The sequence below is a fragment of the Hakea prostrata genome, chromosome 9, assembly GCF_041222555.1.
Source record: "Hakea prostrata isolate BN-2017 chromosome 9, UWA_Hpros_2, whole genome shotgun sequence".
In the NCBI taxonomy this organism is placed as follows: Eukaryota; Viridiplantae; Streptophyta; class Magnoliopsida; order Proteales; family Proteaceae; genus Hakea; species Hakea prostrata.
In genome coordinates, this window is record NC_142608.1 from 49,355,158 (window position 1) to 49,378,739 (window position 23,582).

The 23,582-nt window shown below is 38.1% G+C and overlaps 1 protein-coding gene across 1 annotated transcript; it reads right to left on the reverse strand.

The window, feature by feature from the left end:
• Window positions 1-449: 449 nt before the first annotated feature.
• LOC149005417 (E3 ubiquitin-protein ligase At1g63170-like) lies at window positions 450-19,874 on the reverse strand. The gene is made up of 5 exons (XM_089167856.1): window positions 19,726-19,874; window positions 17,632-18,445; window positions 11,181-11,324; window positions 10,789-11,083; window positions 450-1,395 (listed from the first exon to the last, which is right to left on the reverse strand). Exons 2-5 carry the CDS (start codon window positions 18,279-18,281, stop codon window positions 1,141-1,143), a joined length of 1,344 nt encoding a protein of 447 aa, XP_089023982.1. The 5' UTR covers window positions 18,282-18,445; window positions 19,726-19,874; the 3' UTR covers window positions 450-1,140.
• Window positions 19,875-23,582: the final 3,708 nt, after the last annotated feature.

The following is a 23,582-nucleotide window of genomic DNA, read 5'->3' on the forward strand; positions in this document are numbered from 1 at the left end:
CATAGCACTTTTAAGTGATTGGTTCACTTGGATAATCTCATATCAAATTCCAATGTAATTAGCTATGGCTGATTTCAATAGTTCACTAGATGCTTAATATATGTTTACTTGTATGCTTAGTAGGAAAGGACAAAGTGGACAGGGGGGTTATAGCCATGTTTTCTTGTATGATTAAGGACTGAAACAGGGAGCAGATTGTTGAACTACATAATATTATGTCTTGGATAGTTATGTTTGGAGAGAAGGTTACATTTCGTAAAATAGTGATTGGTTCTTAGGCCCTGTTTAGATCCGACTTCTCTCCAACCCCTTGTCCATTCTGATTCCTTCGAACCGCACACTAGAAGGGGGAGTTTGAATCCTCTCCTTGGAGGGGCTTTCCCAATTAGTCCCTACTAAGTTATAGAGTTCATGTAATATTCTAATTTAAGGGTACTCATTCGATTTACCTTAATCCTGGGATTATAATATTACACCTGGTTGAATCTTATAATTCATTGGGAGATTTCTTGGGAGGAGCCCAATACCGTAGGGGTGGATGCCACCTCTGAAAGGCGATTTTGTGTATTGTTAAGGTTGACATTTTTCCCTGCCCTCTATAAGAATAGAAGTAGTTGGAGAGCAATCCAGTCCTTATTTTTTTCAGTGAACTAAACTGACAGTATCTTTTCTTTTATTTGAATGCTCCAGAAAGCGAAGCAAGGAACAACATATCCAGCCTGAAAAAGTAAGTGGAAAAACAAAGAGAAAAGAGAAGGGGGGATTGCTCGGTTAGGGAAAAGATCACAGTGGGGGAGATCAAATATGAAAAAGGGGGAAATGACAAATGAAATATGGAAATACAAGAAATGTGAGAGTAAATGAAATTACTCCTTCCAAAAATGCATTGTTCAGCAAATTCAAGAGTCCAGTTCCTACTGGAAATTTCAAGAGAGAATGATGAGTGTGAACCCAGTTGCAGAGGCTGTAGAATACATTCATTGATTTCATTGAACATGATACACAAAACAATCCTACATCCGTTCTCTCAAATTAACAGATTGAAAGGAAGAAGATAGAATAGCACTGGATGAACTCAGAGTAAACCTACGTGTATACATAAAACACCTTAATGTAAAAACACAGGTAAAATGTCATTTCTTAACTTGGGTGGTTGCTTCCATGTGCGTGCACACCAGATGACTCATTGCCTACTCTTCTCTCAACCTGGCGCCGATTGGAGTTAGCGGCTGATGGTGAGGCCCCACTGTTCTCACCCACTTCGCACTTGCAAAGGGGACACAACGCATTAATCTTCAGCCACTTATCCACACACTCCATGTGAAAGAAATGGGAACATTGTAGTTCCCTCAGCTCTTCGTTGTCAACAAATTTTGCCAAGCAAATGCAGCAAACCTGCATCAATTTAAATTCATTGTTAGGAGCCCCATTTTGAGTCCCAGTTAGAAACAAACTAATAAACTGGCATTCTGCTGCTCTGAAGTTATCTTTTGTTGAATCAGTACATTCATCATGGACTGCAACTGGGCCTCAGGTGGGATTCCTAACCTGGTACCTCTTCTATCCAACTCTCAGTTCAAGATTACAGGAAAATTTCTCCTAGTTCTACACATTGGGTTGCAATCCATCTTCACATCCTGATTAATTCCAAGATCTTATAGTTACAGTGGTAAGATAGCTATAAAATGGGATGATAGATTCTGTTATTCAACTCTCTGAAGTTCTGTTCCCAGATCCAAGATCCAAGATCCAAAGTACTCCAATTGATATTGCAATTCTAGCTCTGCTTCTACTTTTCTTAATAACAGTAGACTTCTGTATGTTGTAATCAGAACTCTATCAAATTGTAATCCTATTCTTCAATTAGAATATGCCAGTAAACCAAGCTATTCAAACGTTCTGAATTCAAAATAAGAACTCTCAATATTCTGGTTTATAGTCTCGATCCGTGATTCATGACTTCGATACAACTCTTTAGTTTGAAATTTAACTGGTCTGGGATTATTCTACAATAATGCATTGCTAATCGAGAAAAAAAGATCCAACCTGTCTTTAAGATGCCACTAAAACCCTTCACCAACACAAAAACAGAGAATGTAAGTGCACATGTCAAGCTCAAGACAAGTTAATGGCCAAAAGTAAAAGATAGATTGTGCTGACAGATCAGTAATAATCCTGAGACAGCTCAACTAGGCCTTAGCTTACAGAGGATCTGCTCAAGTAAGCCAGTAGGCAATGAGGAACATTAAACCAGAGTGGAACAGATTGTGCCAGCAGATCAGTGACACTCATGGGACAGTTCAAACTAGGCCTCTTCTTACATGGATCTGCTTGACTATAACTTCTTGGACACAGAGGAATGGAACCAGAGTGGGAAAATCATGATAAATGGTTCCAACAAGAAAATGCAACGGGGGATTCCTTGAAACTTTTAAATGATGAATCATTCAGTCCAAACCAATTACTGAAAAGGAAGACCTTCTAAGAAGTTGAAGACCCACATCCACAGACATTTGCTACAAAATTGTAATGGTTAGGGTAAAGCAACCCTATGCTTTTCCATCCTAGAAGAAAGGGAAAAAGTTAAGGAAGAAGAAATTGCACCACAAAACAACCTATCTAACTGAGATCCAAGACAGTGATTGATTTTGGGGTATGACCATATGACAATCAGCACACCCTGATGCAGGTAAGTCACCTATTTGGCCTATTTTAGTAGAAATAATCCTTGGGATGGGCTATCTACGCATTGGGCCTTTGATTCAATGTGTTTTCTTTGTAATGGACAAGTTCAATGGACCTAAAATATGAATCCAATGTAGGCCTACAGGATTAGGCTTAGGTCTAACTTATCTTCATCCCTAGTTGGCATGCACATGAGACTAAATTGACAGGTGGCTTCTGTTCCGACTCCTCTTACCTGCCCGGGGCACTCACCTTGGACTTGATTGGCTTTCCATTTGAATCCTTGACTGACCCAGTCCTCTGATGCTGGGGATCAATGGGACATGAGGAAATAGTCAAGCCGAAGGCCTTGATACCCTCATTAGCCAAACCAAAAAGAAAAGAAGTCATTTCTGCTCTCAAGTAGGAATTCTTAACTAGTTGTGTTCCACACCAGCAACATTGTAACACTCATGGTTTTTAGTTTCAACCTTTAATTCAGAGCTTATCTCTTTTTCTTTTTTTCTTTTTTCCCTTTTCTTTCCTCTAGTAGAATTTTTCTTTCAATATGTAAAAGAAATGCAAGGCTGCAGAACTACATCTGATTAAATGAATTTAACTAATTAAGGGCTGTTTAGTGTCAAGAATCTGTCTGAGACATTGGGGTTTTTCAGTCTATAATTCAAAGTTATCAAAGGCCTGGCATTTAAAGGGCACCAAAGTGATGGTCTGCCTCTTGTACATGCAAAGAGATCCATGCTTTATCTGCCCTGTACGCCATATCTATGGGCTGAGCAGTCAATTTTTTTTTTTTTTTTTTTTTTTTTCCTTTTAACTTAAATTTCATTTTTCTGGATTTCTGTAAATAATGAAAATTTATTTCCATAACACCACATGTTAGATGGTGTACACTTTGTTACCATGTAACAAGAAGCATGGGATTATTTTAAGATCAAAGGGTGGAAAATAAAAATGAAACCCTAATCGTAAACGACACCAAATCAACCAGGGCTTATTAGAAATCAGGTTACCCCGCGCCCGCGCATCCGCATGGGGGGGGGGGGGCACGGCTTCATTGCATAGACACTATCAAAATCATTACTAGTTTGGCATAAAGAAGATAAGCGTCCTTACCAATTTTATTTTCATATTTATATAAATCATAGTCATATGTCATTATGCTAAGTTGCTATTGAATTATGATTAGATGAACTTACATTTGGTTTTCTTTTTAATTAGTTATGATTTATGATAGTCATGCAATTACGACTCTTTAATATCTGTATAGCTTATAAGTAGAATTGTGTAATTTTTAGTATATGCTATTTGTGCCCTATAAAACAGTCGTATTTAAAGAAATGTACATAGAAGCGCTTTGTTTGCCAGGCAACAACTTATGGTAGCCTAATCGCCAAGCTGCTTAGGAAGGGCCCCCAAAAGCCTTGGTCGCCTAGGAACCTTGATAACTATGATCTGTACAAGAAATGTAAGGCTGCAGAGCCAAATAGGACTGAATGAATTTAAGTTACTACACATTATTTACCTTAAGAATCTGTCCTTACTGAGACAGAAAGGTTTTTCAGTCTATATAACAAATGTAAGGCTGCAGAGCTCGATATGATTGAATCAGTTGAAGTTATTAGGTGCTCTTTAGCCTAAGAATCTGTCTGAGACAGTGGAAGTAGGAAACCCTAAGCCTGAGATAGGTCTTCTTCTTTTTATGTTCTACTGCCAACAGCAATATCAAGTACTTATTGGCAAGGTCTGGTACCTGATTTCAGCAACGAACATTGTCCTTCAATGACTCAAAATATTCCTGATAATGGGTAATCAGAATTCTGAGTTTATATGTTATGATCCTACTTAAGAATCATGAGAGGGGTTAAGGGTAAGACCTAGGAGAGGGGTTATTTTGTAAGGGAGTCTATTGGGATGAAGGTATAAGTCTTGTTAGGAGCATTAGGGGTAAAATAGTCCTATGATTAGAAAAGTAGTTCTATTATAAAGGAAAACAAAGTATGGTGAGGAGAATATGAAAAATGATATTCCTATTCTCTTAAAACTCTCTCTACATTTCTTCTTCTTCTTCAATCCCCAATTTTCTGAATTCTACTTCCAATCCCTTTAAATTTCCTCTGCTCTAGGTACCGAAATTGGGTTCACAACAATGGTCCGACCTGCCGGATCCGACATGGCAGCAACACCTGAGCGGCCACCACCGCTGAATTTTCCTCGTTTTGCCGGTGAAAATCCCATCGACTGGATTGTCAAGGCCAGATGTTTCTTCGACTATTTTGGTGCCAACGAAGAACAGCGTCTCTTGATCTCCTCGGTTCATATGGATGGAGATGCTCTGCAATGGCTTCTACAGAAGAATCACATAGCTCATGGGGCTGCTCTGCAGTGGCTTCCGCAAATGAATCTCGGAGCTCCGTTCACAACCTGGTCAAATTTTATAGAAGCATTGGAAGATCGATTTAGCAAGTCAGAAGTCGAGGTCCTTCGAGGCAATGACACGATGCAATTGCAGGCCACTTCCCAAAGTATCCCACTAATCGACAACCCAAGTGGGAGAAGGGGCATTATAATGGTGACTGCGGAGGAAGAAGCAAAGCCTAAATCAGTGAGTTGTAGGGAAGCGCTGAAGGAACCTCAAGTCGAATCACTGCCTAATGAGTTCAGTGAGAAGGACCGATTCAAGTGTGGGGTTGAACATTCCCGGTTGATACAAATTTGTACTCGAAGGCCGTTGAGGAACTTGTGAGAGTCACAACCAAACATGGTGGTGAAGCTTGGTGCGAGTTGCTAGAGGCCGCCAAGCATGGAGAATGGAAGAAACAACATCGGTACGAAGATCGGATGGCGTCACTCCCTCCGGCAATACCTCCATGGCTGAGGTGAGATCCAGAAGGGCTCCGATGCCCTTGGGGGTTCTTGGCGGTGGCCCCTCCACATCTCCTTGCCCTTCTCGGGTGGAGATGGTTGGGTTCTGTTTTGCGGGCGTCCGGCTTGCCGGGTCCGTTTCGTCTTTCCTGCCTTTGTTCCCCTGCCTCTTCCCTGGGCTTGTTCTTGTTGGGCCTCTTCTGTTTTCCCCCCGCGCTCTCTCTTCCTCCCCCCGCCCCCCTGGCCTTGATAACTATGATCTGTACAAGAAATGTAAGGCTGCAGAGCCAAATAGGACTGAATGAATTTAAGTTACTACACATTATTTACCTTAAGAATCTGTCCTTACTGAGACAGAAAGGTTTTTCAGTCTATATAACAAATGTAAGGCTGCAGAGCTCGATATGATTGAATCAGTTGAAGTTATTAGGTGCTCTTTAGCCTAAGAATCTGTCTGAGACAGTGGAAGTAGGAAACCCTAAGCCTGAGATAGGTCTTCTTCTTCTTTTTATGTTCTACTGCCAACAGCAATATCAAGTACTTATTGGCAAGGTCTGGTACCTGATTTCAGCAACAAACATTGTCCTTCAATGACTCAAAATATTCCTGATAATGGGTAATCAGAATTCTGAGTTTATATGTTATGATCCTACTTAAGAATCATGAGAGGGGTTAAGGGTAAGACCTAGGAGAGGGGTTATTTTGTCAGGGAGTCTATTGGGATGAAGGTATAGGTCTTGTTAGGAGCATTAGGGGTAAAATAGTCCTATGATTAGAAAAGTAGTTCTGTTATAAAGGAAAATAAAGTATGGTGAGGAGAATATGAAAAATGATATTCCTATTCTCTTAACACTCTCTCTACATTTCTTCTTCTTCTTCAATCCTTCTGAATTCTACTTCCAATCCCTTTAAATTTCCTCTGCTCTAGGTACCGAAATTGGGTTCACAACAATGGTCCGACCTGCCGGATCCGACATGGCAGCAACACCTGAGCGGCCATGACCGCTGCATTTTCCTCGCTTTGCCAGTGAAAATCCCATCGACTGGATTGTCAAGGCCAGATGTTTCTTCGACTATTTTGGTGCCAACGAAGAACAGCGTCTCTTGATCTCCTCGGTTCATATGGACAGAGATGCTCTGCAATGGCTTCTACAGAAGAATCACATAGCTCATGGGGCTGCTATGCAGTGGCTTCCGCAAATGAATCTTGGAAGCTCCGTTCACATACTGGTCAAATTTTATAGAAGCATTGGAAGCTCGATTTAGCAAGTCAGAAGTCGAGGTCCTTTGAGGCAATGACACGATGCAATTGCAGGCCACTTCCCAAAGTATCCCACTAATCGACAACCCAAGTGGGAGAAGGGGCATTATAATGGTGACTGCGGAGGAAGAAGCAAAGCCTAAATCAGTGAGTTGTAGGGAAGCGCTGAAGGAACCTCAAGTCGAATCACTGCCTAATGAGAAGGACACAGATTCAAGTGTGGGGTTGAACATTCCCAAGGTTGATACAAGAATTTGCGACTACGAAGGCCAGTTGAGGAACTTAAGTGAAGGAGTCACAAACCGACAAAATGGTGGTGAAGCATTGGTGCGGAGTTGCATAGAGGGAAGCGAAGACGCCAAAAGCAATGGAGAATGGAAGAAACAACATCGGTACAGAAAGATCGAAGGATGGGCGTCACTCCCTCCGGCAATACCTCCATGGCTGAAGGTGAGAATCGCAAAAAGGAAGGGCTCGCGATGGCGCCATTGGAAGAGGTTACGTTGGCGAGTGAAAGCGCCCTCAACAACATCTCGCTTGACGACCATTCTCAAGACGGCGGCGATGGTGAGAGATGAAAAGATTAGGGAAAAATTTGCATGGCTGTTTAGCAACGGAGAAGAAGCGGTCCAGCAAGTGACTTTGTATAGACCGGGGGATCAAGACAAATGGGTGGTTCAGTTAGCTGTTGCCTTGGGCCAAATGTTGCAATTAGCCCAACTGAAGTGGGCCTCTTTAAGCCCAATTGAAGTAAGAAAACTTCAAGTGATTTACACGGGTTATGGGTTGAAGAAAAAGGCAAGGCAAGGGCCTGTAGTAGGCCACTCTGATACAACTTTGAAAATTAAAAATAGGTCCAACCCATCTGCAAGGAATACAAGGCAGGGGCAGTTATGGAACATCATTGTTCCTTTCTCTTCTTCCCCAAAATCAATACCTATGGGACCGAGATTCACAAGCATGATGGAGGTGGGAGGAAATCGACCAGTGATCGTCTACATTCAATATGGTTTCGCCGATTGCCGGCGGGCTCCGACCTTGGTGGAAGAGGTGCTAGCTTTCCAGCAGAAACCGCCAATGTTTGCAGTGGTTAGCACTTAGCCCTACCAACCATGTTCTTATTTCCCACCCTTCTGCTGCCTACGCTTCCCTTCACAAGTACAGCGAAGCGCTTGTTGGTCTTCATGTATCAACCCCATTCATGGCAAGGAGGTTAGAGGAAACTCAAACTCTACAACTTCTCGCAGCCGCTAAACAGGAGCATCTCTTCAGTTTGCTCGCTAAATACACCATAGTTGAAGCAAAAGAACACTACGTGGTGAGTGGCAAGGTATGCAAATGTGGACTTGAGTGCATACGTTTAACAACTTTTGAAATTCTGCAATTGTTGAGACGAGGCTGCTACTCCAACGATGACATCAGTGAGGTCTCCTCCGTATGGGAGTATGGCACGCCTGACAGAAAGGAGGCCCTGTATGACCTGCAACTTCTTCGAGTCTATTGCATTATCACATTTATGTATCAGAAGACCAAGGAGGGAAGGTACCTAATTGCATTCGCATCTAGATTGAGAGACCAACTGGGGAAGGAAGCTCTGATCATGGCTCTGTATAGCCCTAACACTTCCTCTCATTCTATGGTATCAGACAATATTGGTGTTGCCACCGAAGCTATGGAATGGAGTGAGACTTTGCTTGAGGCTTTCCGAGGTAAAATTGAGTTGGGAATGCAAGAGGATATGGAGACGTTGAAGGGAGCAGTTCACTTGAAGACTGAGCTGTATTCTAGAACACTCCACAACATAATAATGACTGTGCTCGGAAGGAATTATAGTCTTAGCAAGGGTGTGGATGGGTTAATGCTGCAGGAACGAATCAGTGGGTGGTTTAACTGGAGTAATAAATTCCCTATTCTAGGTGGGTCGGCCTTGCAGGGAGCTCAAAGTAGGTACCGAATCCTTGTGTCTATGGTGCCTTTTGTGAGCAACCAATTTGGCACGATTGTTGTTCATAGGAATAAGAAGCTTGGAGTGCTTATGGGTATTTGGAAAGTCCATATCATTTTCACAATTATAGCAGGATCTCTAATTGCTCTAGTTTTATTGAAGTATGGTTGGGTTAGTCAAGCTCCTGTTGGAGATGAAAATGAAAATGAAAATGAGGTTGTGCAACTTCCTGTGGAAGATGGTGTTTCTCCATCATATGTTGCAACAAGTGCAATACTGATTACACTTGTGCTGAAGGAGAAGTATTTGAGAATTCTTGACAAAGGAAAGACATTAGATGCTACAAAGAAGTTGGTAGGGTTCACACCAACAATGGCTACCTCGATTGCTAAAAGTGCAGGTGGGACATATAGTCAAGAAAGGGAGATGGATGCCTTGCCAACTCAACTTGATGACACATTCAAGGTTCTTCCTGATTTTCCTGTAGAATGTAGCACAGTGAATTTTCATGGAGTTCTACATGTACAAGCTATGGCCTGCATGACTGAAATTTTTCGGCGTTGATTGCTTTACCCATCAATGGCGCTTGCGGTAGTTGTCTCTACACTGAATTGGGAAATGCTGCATCTGAACCTTGTGGACAAGGTTCTCTTAAGGGGTTGGCATTGTTATGATCCTACTTAAGAATCATGAGAGGGGTAAAGGGTAAGACCTAGGAGAGGGGTTATTTTGTAAGGGAGTCTATTGGGATGAAGGTATAGGTCTTGTTAGGAGCATTAGGGGTAAAATAGTCCTATGATTAGAAAAGTAGTTCTGTTATAAAGGAAAATAAAGTATGGTGAGGAGAATATGAAAAATGATATTCTTATTCTCTTAACACTCTCTCTACATTTCTTCTTCTTCTTCAATCCCCAATTTTCTGAATTCTACTTCCAATCCCTTTAAATTTCCTCTGCTCTAGGTACCGAAATTGGGTTCACAACATTATACCTCCTGTGCATGCACTGTTTTGGTATAATCTTGGCCTATAGCTGATCTTCGATTAAATGAAAAACCTATGGCAGTTCGCTATGAAACATCGGGAGCATGTGCCCAACCTAGGACCTCTGTTCATCCACAGTTTGGGGCTTTCTGGTTTCCAGTTTGTGAGTTACTCAAGATTCTCTCTTTTCTCAGTTTCCTCTATTTCAGAATTTGGGTTTTCAGGATTACTTCCAGTCCAGACTTTGGTTTGTTTTTGGAACCCTAGTGCTGTAATATAAATCATTGACCTTGAGGTCTGTCCTAAATTCCAGACAAATTTATTGGGTGCATCGCATTTAATTTGAGCTTTACTGTTCCTTAGATCCACCCATGAGATCACTATAACCTAATTTGATCCTTAACTGCTTATCTGATCATTCCCATCTTTTGCATGGGTTCATTAAGTATTGTTTCCTGGCACTTGGTGCAATTCTGGAAGTTAGTTTTTGGTCAAGTTTAGTTTGAGAGTATTTTTTAGCATCAGGATCCTGTCTAACAGAGTCTTAGTGTTCTTCCTACTAACCCCCCCCCCCCCCCCCAAAAAAAAAAAAAATACACCTCATTTTGCAACTTAAAATACAAAGTGGATCAACAGCACCACATCAGTGACTCATATGAAACACCATCTGGATAATGGGCCATGGCCCAATCAACACCCCAACTTCGTAGTCCAGTCCTCCAACTAACTAACTATATTCTGTCAGTTGTAACAGACAAGATCAGACTGTCCAAAGTAATTTGGTTAAGCAGAAACTAAGCCCACCAATATACTGTTAAACTACGATTACCAACTCAATCAAAGGACCAGAGGCCAAAGGTTAAGAATTAGGATCCCATAACCCCTCAAAGATGTTTCCTGAATAGACGTATAAAAAGTCAGCAGGCAAATATGCCAGGTTTGCCATGTAAAGGTAAAAGCCCATGGCACATTCAGTTAAAACCACTCTCATCATATACTACATGATCCAGATATAGGAAACTCTAACGCAACTATAGAAGAAAGAAAACTTACCGCATCTTCACCTGAAATTACACGTTCCTTATCAGTTCCAGCAGCCAAGATCCCACCATCACCCACTCCTTCTGAATTGATTTCCTGGTCATTGCTATTTCCTGTTTTCTTCAACTTGAATTTGTAGGTTGGAAGAGCATTAATAGATTCTGGAGAGGCTCCTCTTGTTTGAGTTAGATCCTCTCGAAAGCCTAATATGGAAATTATACAAGGCAGGCAGCAGCAGATTGTTGCACATAGAATAAAAGGCATGGCATACCCAATACAGCTGAAAGTAAGAAACACTATACACAACCTGCAAAATGCCCAAGATTTGGATTAATTGGTTTACTACTTTTACAAAGATGTCAAGAGAAAGAGATCAAGAATAAGAGGCCATTTGATCAATATACCTGTACAAGTTGGGAGCTTCTGAAGAAGAGGAATGCCCTCCAAAAATCCACACATTCCCAACTACAAACCACACTGCAAAGAAGCAATCTAAGGCCATCTTGAAGTGGTCCACTAGCACACTCAGTCTACCAGGTGCAAACCATCTTCCAACATCAAATCATACGATCAGTAAATAAAGGTGTTCCAGTTTAGGTTGCATACATTCAAAGATACAAAATTAACAATAAATTAACTAAATAAAACAAGAAAAAATAGCATAAGATGTTAAATACGACATTTGGAACAAAGAATATGAAACAAGACAGATTTTCTACAAAATAGATAAGAAATGAGAAATATAAATAAATTCAGATCCAAGGGACTATGTCTAACAGTGAAAATCTCTAAAGATATGTCTCTTGGTGGTAACTAACTGAACACCAAGTAGTCCGTCTCAGTGAAGGGCAATGAATCTAAGAAGCTGTCAAATTTGCATTAAGATCTGCAAATCCCAATCGATCGAACACCAATCCAGCTCCTAGCAGCACCCTGATTACTCAAAAACACATTCACACACACCCACACAATGACACAAACAAAAACAAAAACAAAAAACACTTGAAAGGCACAAATGGGTCTGGAAAAGAAATATAAATGGCCGATTGTACTGAAATCATTAACAAAACTCCATTACAGATCTGAATTCTACCTTCAAAATGTCCACCGACGAGTCTTCCCCTTCACGTAAGTAACCTTGCCCAACAAAACCAAATGCGTTCCCCCCCTCCTATTACCTCCTACAACATAATATAGCCCCAAGAAATCCTAACAAACCTACTTTCCACGTGCCCCTCCCAAATGGGTTATTTTGATAACCTATGACTACCACACCCCTACACCCTGAACATGGTGTCCAAATTCTGCATTGCAATTGCACAACACTTGAAGTTTCCCCACATGAATGACAATCCTTGAGTATTTCCCCACATGAATGACAATCCTTGAGTAAATTAAAGACTATCTTTAGAAAAGCATAGGAATCTTTTGATCAGTTTATCATCAAGATTCATCCTGTTTAGAACTTTCTTTAGTTTAGACACCTTAATGGAGGAAAGCATTGAAGCTCCAATTTACAGAAATAGAGGTAATACCCATACTTCAAAACTGTATTAATAATACAGGAACAAACATTTCATGCCATGATACAAGATTATGGCAGAGAATAATCAAAACACCATTTAAGACGAGGAACTAATATTTTTGAGAACCATTTTGGTTTATGCCAATATCAACCACATAAGCTATTAGAAAATTACTACTGACTAAATAAAAGAAACAAACTTCAATTAGAGAATGACTTTACTAAGATTCTTAAAATTTTAACTAAGAGGAAAAGTATAAGATAGAAGGGCTGATAGCTACTCGAATTCAGTGGAGAAGGAGAAAAGGAGGGGGGGCCTACGGGCAGACAGGGCAAGCTCCTTCAATCTCTTCTCTAACCTACTCTAAACATCTAACAAGGACAGGCGGTCTTCTTGGTTATTAAGATTCTTGCTTGCCGCCATTCCTGACCTTGTAAAACTCTTTCTTCCTACCCAGATCAAAATTATGTTATGTACTTGCACTAAATCCCAAATATTTACTTAAAATCCATATATGGATCCAGTTCTTAATTTCTAGGTTCCCAAATTGATTTGGTCAGCACAAAGCTATGCCGCATGATTTCTACCAGAGTTTGAAGAAAAACGGGAGAATGAAAACCTCAACCATGTATTCTATAAAAAGAAAAGATCAGCATTATTGGACCGGCATCCACACACACAAAAAGAAAAGAAAAGAAACAAAAAACAAAAGAATTCAGCTTGATAAGGCATTGATCCAACACTCCTCACAATCAACCTCTATGATGTAGTAGGCTAATGATAGCAGTAGCAGAATTGTAATTTAATGGACTGCAAACTAAAGAGAAGAAAAATAGGATAAGAATAAGAAAGGGAACTTCAGGAAGAGAAAGATAAATACGGGACTAATGGGAGTATATGAACAATAAATGAGTCATTGAAATTATCAAATATGTGGGGTGAAAGAGAAAACAGTCACGATGTAAAAGGTGGGAGTAGGGATAGAATTGGAAAATAATATAAAGAAAGTAAACTAGAAGAGGGACAAAAAATGGAAAAAGGATCTAATGGAAAATAGACATGGAAGATGCAAGAAAGGAAATTCGGAGAAGACAATCAAGACATACCATCAAATAACACAATAAAACAATAAGATAAAGGGGGATTCTACTTGGACACGAAACTCAGCGAGGTGATTCAATTTGAGGACTTATACTTCAGCTGAAAAACTGTGACTTCAAAATAGAGGACGAACTCCCTCCCTCTCTTGTTTCCCCTCTGATTCTCACTTTCTCTTCTCCTCATGCACCTTCTCTCCTATCCTCTCTCTCTCTCTCTCTCTCTCTCTCTCTCTCTGCCCTCTCTCGCCAGGTTCACTTCCTTTGTTCTGTTTCTATGTTGGATTCCCTTTTTCCTTTTTGGGCCATGGAAATCATGGGATGAGGTGGGCACGTGACAGTCCAGGGTGCTCTCTCTTCTTCTTTTTTTTCTGTTTTTGGTGTGCGGGGGGGGTTGTGTGGAAGAGAGGGGAAGGGTAAAGTGGCAACAGCAGGATAATTCTTTTTTTAAACAAAGGGAATGTGGGGGTTGATGCTGGTATTTTTCGGTCAGAACCACAGAGAAAAGAAATAAAGAAAGGAAACAGAACAAAAAGGGGTATGAGGGATATGAGAACAGGAAGATTGTAGGAAGAAGAGGAAATGCTAGGGAAGAAAGACTGAAGGGGTGAAGAATTCCAAACAGAGATTTACCTAGATTAGGGATCTGATGCCACTAAGTAGGAGACAGAAAAGGTGAAGGAGGAGGAACAACATAGATGGAGTAAAAAAAAGGAAACTCAATAAGAAACAGAGCTGCAGTGGTAGAAAGAAGAAATTCCACAAGAGGGAAGGGGACAAGAGTGAACAGGCACAAAGCCTTCAGACTATTTGAACCACAACTCTGTTTCTTTCTATTCTATGCGCAACACCTTGGTTACAAACTTACAAGCATATAGATTCAAAAGAAACAGAACAACCATACCATTGACTCCTAACAATTCAGAACTTACTAAAGATGTTCAGATTCCTCCACATCCTAAAAATCTCTTTTCACATTTATCCTAACAAAATCGCAAATATCTACAAGCCTAATTCCATATTTGGACTCAGTTCTCAATCTAGGTTCCAAAATGAATTTGGGTTGGTCCAAGGTTGTGGTGCATCAGTACCACTAATATAGGAGAGGAAGTGATCAGTTGTGGCAAAGATTAACAGGTAAAAGTAAAAGGACAAGAAAGAGAATGAGGAGAGGGACAAACTCACAAGGGAAGAAAGAGGGAGGCAATTTTGAGAAACTAAGTAAACTACCTTTCAATTATAAAAATCCCAAACTGAGTAGTAATTATACAGTTACATGCCCTAGAATAAAAAGAAGCACAACACAGAATGGAAACTACTCAATACTGGAACCATCTAAAGGAAGAAATAAACTGAATTATAAAGTAAGGATCTGTTTGATAACTCACCAAGTGTTTCTGTTTGGTAACAGTTTTGAGCGTTTCTGGAAGCAGAAACACTTTTCTAGGAGTTTGATAAAACTTGCTTCTGGTTTATTAGAAAATATATGAAATTTGCCACTGTTATGTTTAGAGCACCAAATTCCATAGATAACCCTTCTCAAATTGTCTCACTTTAACCCAACCGACACCAATTTTTCTTTTGTTGTTGCATCGAAGTGTTCTCAAAGCAAAAAAATTCATAAATTTCAATTTATGTTGCAAAAATCATGCGAAAAGAAACGGTTTTCGGCCACTTTTTCTGCTTCTCAAAGCAAGAAACACCAGAAACTGTTTTTTGGTGGGTAACAAAAAGGTCCCAAATAATCCCAAGCAAAATAAGCTACATATCTACTCAGCTTCCTAAAGTAAAATAAGCTAAATGTTGCACGTTAATTCCGGATAACTTCTATAAATCTAACATCAACTACATCCTTCAATTATATTTAGAACCTTTTTTTTCTTAAAAATATATTTTCCTAAAACAGAATTTTCAAGGGGGGCGGAATGTGATATAGGTCAAGTTAATATATGTTAAACACCATTGTCCAATCTAAGCCATGATTTTCGAATATTTTTTTAATGTTAAATTTTTCAGATTTTTCAAAAATAATTTCTCAATGCAAAAATTGAAAATACATAGGAAGAATATTCTATTTTAGTTTAAACGAAGAAGATTAACATAACTATAGGAAATATAATTTCAGCTGACTATGATTTGTAAAATCACATTAATTCATTGATGGGAATTAATCAATTAATAATAATTAAATAAGTAAAAAAAATACTTCAAGGGGAATCTAGAAAATGTTTTGTTGCTTGTAGCCATATTTGAAGGGTACACATTATCTTTTTCTTCTTCTTGCAATAGTATATCAACTAGAACTGCATAATGGTTGGCCAAAGCAAAGGGGCATTGCATGTCTGCATGTGAACCTGCTTTGACTAATAACAGGAAATGTGAGTGTAATTAATGTAAGAAAATCATTGAGGGGGAGGTGGGAACACCAAACCCAAATGGCATCTTGCTGGTGATGACAGAAACTTCACAAGCTCCCCTAATGTCCCAAATTATAAAGAAGGCTATGGCAACACATATAAGGGACAGGGAATAACTTAAGCGGAAAAGAGGTAAGACAGATAAGTTTGGTGATGGATGCCTAGAGCTAAGTTAGGAAAGGGATTATGGCTGCCAGAAGGGAAACGGATACAAATCTAAGGAGGCCAAGTTGAAGAACAAAGAGACCTTTAAGATGGACCAGGAGATATTGATACAAATGTTCCAACGAATTGGTTCATCCAGACCATGGTTTGATATCTCGATCTCGACAAGGATCTCGGTCCCTCAAAAAACTGAGATCTCACGAGATCTCGGCTGAAATTTGGTAAAAAAAATCCCACCTCAACTCAAACTAACATGGGCCCATCTCTGTGGGTATTAGAGCTCAGTTTGGGCTGGAATCTGGTATTTCACCTATTTTAGGCCTTCTAAACTTAGTAGTGGCCTTAAATTTGTGAGAAACAAGTGTATATATGAGTTCCAACTCAACCCTAACTTTGAAACTAATACACTGGAGTAGTGAACATAAAGACTTATACAACAGGAAATACACTACCATTACTTGAGATAAATGGAAATAAAGGTTTAAAGTCAAATAATGCATCAAACATGTTTACTTATTCATAATTTCACATTACAACATCAGTATGCTTATAAGTTGCACTACAAGATTACAAGAGTAAAATCAATGAGGCAAGTTTGAGGGAAAAAAACTCACCTTGCTTTAAGATTTGATTCAAGATCAATAGATCTTTGTTGTACATGAGCTAAACACCTTGTTGATGCAGCCTAGGTAGAGATCCAACCAAATTTCCAGTGAAAAATCCAATGGGATCACCAAAACTAGCCAAGGGGAAGTTGTGTCGACCTAGGTCGAGATCAAGATATCTCAACTCCTCTCGATTGAGTTGAGGCATTTTTAAAAGTGTTGCTCAACTAAAATCTCAACTCGACCAAGATCTCTGCTGAGATTTTGAACTATTTTGGTTTCACCTTGTATCTAGCCTCAAGGTCCCAACAAAGCAAGATCTCGACTGAGATCTCACAAGACCTCGAACTATGATCTAAATAGGCTAGAGAAGAAGCAGAGCAACAGCCACAGCTACATCAAAGGATAAGGTTGAGATAAAAAGAGCTAGAGTCTCTATTCTGGAGGATTTAGAGTTTGGGGTGGCCCACCCCCAACCATTGACCCAGATATCAAGGTCTTCAATCAAATACTACCCTCACTCCAAGACAGGACTGGGAACACAAGAAACTAATACAGATGTACACAAGTATAAAGGAGAAAATGGAGATTGCTTTCTCCAAGTGAACTTTCAAACACAGCATCCTAGACAATGCCTCTATATGCCCATAGAGCATACTACCAGAACGGTAAGATGAGGCAGGCAAGCTGACCAGCAATGATGACAAACATATGAGATGCATAACTTTTGGTTGCCCCACCTCAAGCCAAAGTACTTGGAGCACACTCAAGAGCTAAACCTGACGTGGAGCACTAACAACTACTTACTGACAATCTTATTATCAAAAATAGAGAGAAAGAGAGAGAAAGAGAGAGAAAGAGAGAGCTAAGGAACATTTGAAATTGAAACTAATTTCTGTCTTCTTAGCACAGGAGATTTAAGAGAATAATATTAAATCACTCAAAGAAACATAGATAACATCAAGTCGCTTCACATTCAAAACAGATGCCAGAATAACAACAGCAACAACTTGCAGAAGATGACAACAAAGAAAAAAAATAGTACCTAGAATTTGGAGTAGCAGTAACTGAGATATGTCGATCTTCACCTTCTGAAGAATGATTTACTGAGATAGCAGTATATGATGCTGGCTCTGAAGGGCTGCTGATTTGAGAAGTCCCCTGACGTGAGTGTGATGAATCTTGTTCACCACCCAGGTTGTTGCGATGACGATAACGCCAATAAAGAAGAGGCAACGTTGCAACACATCCGGCTGCATAACCCACAATCCACTCAAATAATGGGGCTTGTGGTTTCTCATCTCTCGATAAAGATAAAACAACAACGGATGCAACAATCTGGCTCACGGTGACGACCAGCTCAAAGGAAATCCACAAACCAGAATTCAACGGGCTCCTATGGCGACGGCCATACCCATCACCTCTTCTAATGGAAGAGGAGTTTCTAGAGTTCAACCCATTTGAGGAAGACTGAGAAGCAGGGGCATTTGTAACACTTGAAGATCTACCTTCATGGTGCGGCAAGTCAAGTGAAGGCAATGGATCACTGTGGGATGACCCAGATGAAGATGCATGACCACCCCTTCCAATGTCTATGACATGTTCTCTGTCACCTTGGCTATCTAGACGCTCCATTAACAACGGGAATCGGTCAGTATGGCCTTCACGGTTTGTTTCCAGTGAGGAGACGGCCATCTAAGTCCACAAGCAAAATTGGAGTTAAACAAAGCATAGAATGTTACTTATATACTTCTGTCTTTCAGGATCTCTGCCTTCTGCTCTTCTCAAACTTCAAACTTGGTATATAAGCTCACAAGTTCACAATCACAAACAGAACAACCTGCATTTAGCCCAAAAATCTGCAGAAAGCCAACACTTTTACTTGTTAAATACAAGCTCAACAGATTAAATCCCCCCCACCCTTAAAGAACGTAACTATTGTGCAAAGAGGTACAGTGTCACAAACCAAGAAGCTTGGAAACAAAAAAACCATTGAAAGAAATAGAAAATAGAGGCATTGCTTTCACAGAAAAACTTAAGAGACACATTGGATGCCACAACAGATGGTACCATCATAATCAGGCCATAATTCAAGGTAACTTGGAAAACAACGGTTTCAATGATGCTACCACAGCATCTCACTGCAAATCTTCTTAACTGATAACGATGGCTTTATATTTTTTAGAAAATATAGATATAGTAAACATGAATTCACTTAGCTCAAAGAATTTAAAAATAAATAAATAAATTTCTAGCTCCACTAATAAAACTAGTCTGAACCAAGAATCTGTGTCAAATTTAAAATCAGTACAAGGATATTTTGAGAAGATCAAATGATCCCATCCAGGTCAAAAAAGAAAAGCAACATCTGATCTTAATGTTTTTATTATCCAACCACTTCGCCATTGCAGTAGCCACTTAGTCAGTCTCGGTTAGTCAGTCTCAGAGTTGCATATACCAACCAAAAGAAAACAAATTACTGCTCTGAAAGTGGTCGAGAACAACAAAAGAAGGCCTATTGAATATAGATGATTCATTAAGCAAGAATAGAAAATAGAATCCCACATCATTAAACAATTAAGAGAACTGCACTATACATGTTAAGAAGATGAAACATGAGAAGCCATAATCCAATAAGGTGAAACATCAATTGATCGAGAACACATCAAATTCAACAAAATCTCGACCTCCACAACATGAATATAGAAGAGTAACACGGAAAATTCTCCACGCACGGTCAACCTCCTACAGAACTGACCGGAAAATCAAACGAAATGAGAACCAAAACTAATACAAGCTCGCGAACGAAACTCATAATCCAGCTCTAGCTCTATCTTCTAGACAACAGATCAAACAGAAACCATCAAAAGCGGGAGTTTTGACTGACCCAGCGAGCTTGAAGAGTTAACCGATCAAACACTGAAGACAACGAACCGATTCGAGCACCAAATACACGAAGATGCATGTTTTAACATAGCCCAATCGATGAAATTAACACGAAAGAAAGAAAGAAAGAAAGAAAAACCCTAGAGGAAGATAGCGGTTTTGAATCCATTTGTACAGGAAAAAATAAAAAACCAATTCCAAATTAAGAACAGAAAATTAAAAGAATAGATTACAATGAGTAGCTGTGACTAACCAGACGCGATTGAAGAGGTAGTTGAGAGGAGAGCAGAGACAGTCTCTCAGGGCTCACACACGTTCTTCCCTTCCAACCCCCTTTTGTCCGACTCTTCTGGTCTTCAGACATAACGTCAGTTTTCATCCTCCATTGCTTCACAGAGTCGTCTTAGAATATGAGAGAGAGAAAAATAAAAAATAAAAGACATTTTTCCTATTTTTTTAATCTTTGGAGAGAAATTAGTTTTGTTTACTGCCTTTTGGTTTTTTCTTTTTAAAAATAATTAATCACGCACAGAAAATATAGAAAATATCGTGGAGCTGGCTATATTTTCTAATAGGGATAATTACTACTGCTCCCTTGTACTCTGATTTTATTACTAATCAAACATCTTTCTTTAAGAAATTACTGTTGCCCCCTCACTACTAACGGTGTTAAGTAGTTGTTAACATCAAATATGTAATGTCTATTTTGACCTTCATTTAAATTAAGAAGTTAAAAAAATGATATTACCCTCTTTTTTATAAACTATATTGAATGTCAATTATATCTGTAAAATCTTAGCTTTCACAATAAATTTTTGCTTTAGTGGGACCACACACTTTCTACAATGATTAACATATATTAGGAGATTTTCAATTTTCAACTTTGAATTACATTTGATATTTCCTAATATTTTAGTTTCTATTTTAAGTTTTATTTAATCACATATTTCCTTTATTCGGCAATTTCTTTTTAGAGAAGAAAAATCAAGTATTTTCTTTATTCGGTAGTTTCTTTTTAGAATTTTTTTTTTAATTTAAAGTTCATTTTTCTCGTATTATAACTTGCAAAAGAGTAAATAAGTAAAGAGATAATTGTAGGGTTATTTTTGGGTTTTTGAAAAAATATATAGATGTCAAATCATCAGTAAGCTAACTAAGCTTAACGGAAGGGGGCATTAGTAATTTTAGACAAAGTTAAAAGTTGGATTAATAATTTTAAAAAGTAGATGGGATAAAGTAGTAATAAAATCAAAGTATAAGAGAGCAACAGTAATTATCCCTTTCTAATATCATAAGTTACTTCCATGATTTGGTCACAATATTCAAACATCTCTCACTATTAACGATGTTTATTCTAAATCATAATAGTACATGATGCATAGTACCAAAGGGTCCTATCGGAATTCAAAATGCAAGAAAACTATTTAGTCTACTTGTGGTCTGAAATTTTTTTGGACTATTTAAGACATCCAAAATAATTGACGACAAAGTATAGACACCCCCAAGACTTTGTCAAATCGTAAATAATATTTTTTTTGGACTATTTAATAATGGTTTTTTTTGTTAGAACCATTCGATTGATTGGACAAATGACAAATGTACCCTTATTTATAATTTATTATAATATAAAATAATGAAGGAATGAACAATACTATGGAGTCACAAAAATTAAGAATAATATAAAAATTATCAAATGATTACTAAACAAAATTTATTAATAAAATATATTTATTGTACAAATTTAAGATACATTTGAAGGAAGGGAAAAGTCACTACTAATTTGGCATGGTTCTAGGTAGGCCTGTAAACGGACCAGATTCGGCTCGGATACACTAGTATCCGAATCCGAATCCGATTAGCAAATCCGTTATCCGAATCCGAATCCGGAAAAAATTTAGAGAAGGCATCCGAATCCGAATCCGAAACTTTATCGAATATCCGATAATAATCCGATTCGATAAAATATCTGATTATTGATTGATAATTGTCACTTTTTTACATTTTTTATTATAAATTTCTAATTTCCGATTACCGAATACCGCTATCCGAATCCGATTACCGGTATCCAAATCCGATTATCATCTACTTTTAAAGAAAAAATGTTAAATACTTTACTCTATCCGGATAAAAATTTATTCGGATATTATCCGATTCGATAAGCAATTATCCGAATCCGAATCCGGTTGCTTAATGGACGGATAAGGATATTTTCCGGTAAGAAAATTTTCGGATACGGATACCCTTAAACTAATACGAATGCGAATTCGGAGGCGGATTTCGGCTATCCATTTACAGGTCTAGTTCTAGGGTCTTGTACTTTTTGTTAATTATCTTTAGGTATTTTTGAAATTTTTTGTTTTTTCTTAACTAATATATTGGTTTTATGAAATGTGAGACACATAGACTATGATTTCAATTTTGACTCAAGCAACTAAATGATTCTAATACCCTCGTTAACCTAAGAAATTGGATAAAAATAAAATAGTTCAAATTAAATGTGTGAAAATACATAACAGATACCATTTATCAAAACTAAAATGGTATCATTTTTATAGTTTTATACCATACTATACTAATATAAGGTAGTAAAGTTTGGTACAACTTACATGTACTGTTTGACATACTACTACATTCACACACTCTTACTCAATAAAATTACATTTTTTTCCTAAAATATTCTCAATCATCATCATTATTTACTAAGTGGATATGCTTAGTTATGTCCGAAGTTGTAATTCTGAATTCTCATTTATAATTTCATAATGACTAGATTTTACTTCTTAAACTATCCAATCATTAACGAAGTAAATATAGAATTTATGTATATAATTATAATTGTAACTTCACATTATATTTTAAATAATATCGATATTAATTGTTAGAGCAAATAACATATGCACCTCCTTAAATTTGCAAACAATTGCATTGACATCTCTTGAAATTTATTCCATCACATATACACCCGTTATGTTTCAAATTATATATCAACCGTAAAATAAGTGATGAGTTATCATCTTGTATCTTCAAAAATCATATTGTGCCCTTCTCGATCTCAAATCTATAAAAGAAAGTAATAAAAAAAAACTGAAGCACTTTGTTTTGGGTTGTAATTAGTTATAATTAATGACTTCTTCTTCCTTGTATTTTTTTTTATGTTTCTTTGTTATTTTACCTTCATTCTTCCTCCAAAAGAAAAAAGAAAAAATTGTTGCCCTCACCAACTCACCTTTTTTCTTACAACCACAGCTTGTTCCTCCACTGAAATATTATAATTTTCTCAATTTATGAATTGTGACGTCTAAACTTGAAATGAATATTCTAGGTGGTAAGGATTGTGATGCTTCTGTTGGAGGCTGCGTACTTGCTACAAGCGAATTACCGCAAGATAAAATAACATAATATTACAATATGATATGTTTGTTGTTTGATATCAAATTTCTCGTGTTTCATTAAACCCACAGAATAATACAAGACACATAAATTTGCACATGGATTCTTACTAGAGGTATGCTAAAAGTATGAATAAAATTATACAAATGAATCATACCATAATACATACTAAAATATCTAACGAAAACTTAATTAGTAAAGATCAATGTCTCACAATATGAAGCCAAGAGTTTAAATCTCCTTGGAGTTAGGGACAAAGCCCTATATACAAATACTTATTCACCCCCCCCCCCACCCCTTAGAAAAAGCTACTTGTTCCAAAAAAAAGAAAATGGTGCAATAATTTTATGACAAACCTGTGCCATTTGGTAAATGGCTAATAAGAGATAAAAGACATCTTTCCTTTTTTTTTTTAATCTTTCATAAGAAATTAGTTTTCTTTCTTGTCTTTTGTATTTTTTTTTAAATGATTAATCAACATAGAGATGATATAGCGTAATCGGGTATATTTCTTAATATTATAAGAATTATACATACCCTTAAATCGTTGATTTGATCACACGATCCAAACATCCCTTATTGTATTGATGGTGATTACTCTAAGTCATAATAGTACATGATGCACATGGTGTAGTGGTGTTTTGTTGGGGTTGTGATTATCAGGGGCGGAACCAAGATTCAATAGTGGGGGGGGGGGTCGAATAATAAAAGTTCAGATTG

Bases quoted from the DNA above. Each gene is read 5' to 3' on its own strand.
- LOC149005417 (XM_089167856.1), bottom strand. From the start codon at position 18,281: ATGGCCGTCTCCTCACTGGAAACAAACCGTGAAGGCCATACTGACCGA. The intron at 11,084-11,180 runs GTATATTGATCA...GGCATTTTGCAG, and splicing joins GAAGCTCCCAACTTGTACAG to GTTGTGTATAGTGTTTCTTA. The intron at 1,396-10,788 runs GTAAGTTTTCTT...AAATTGATGCAG, and splicing joins TAATTTCAGGTGAAGATGCG to GTTTGCTGCATTTGCTTGGC.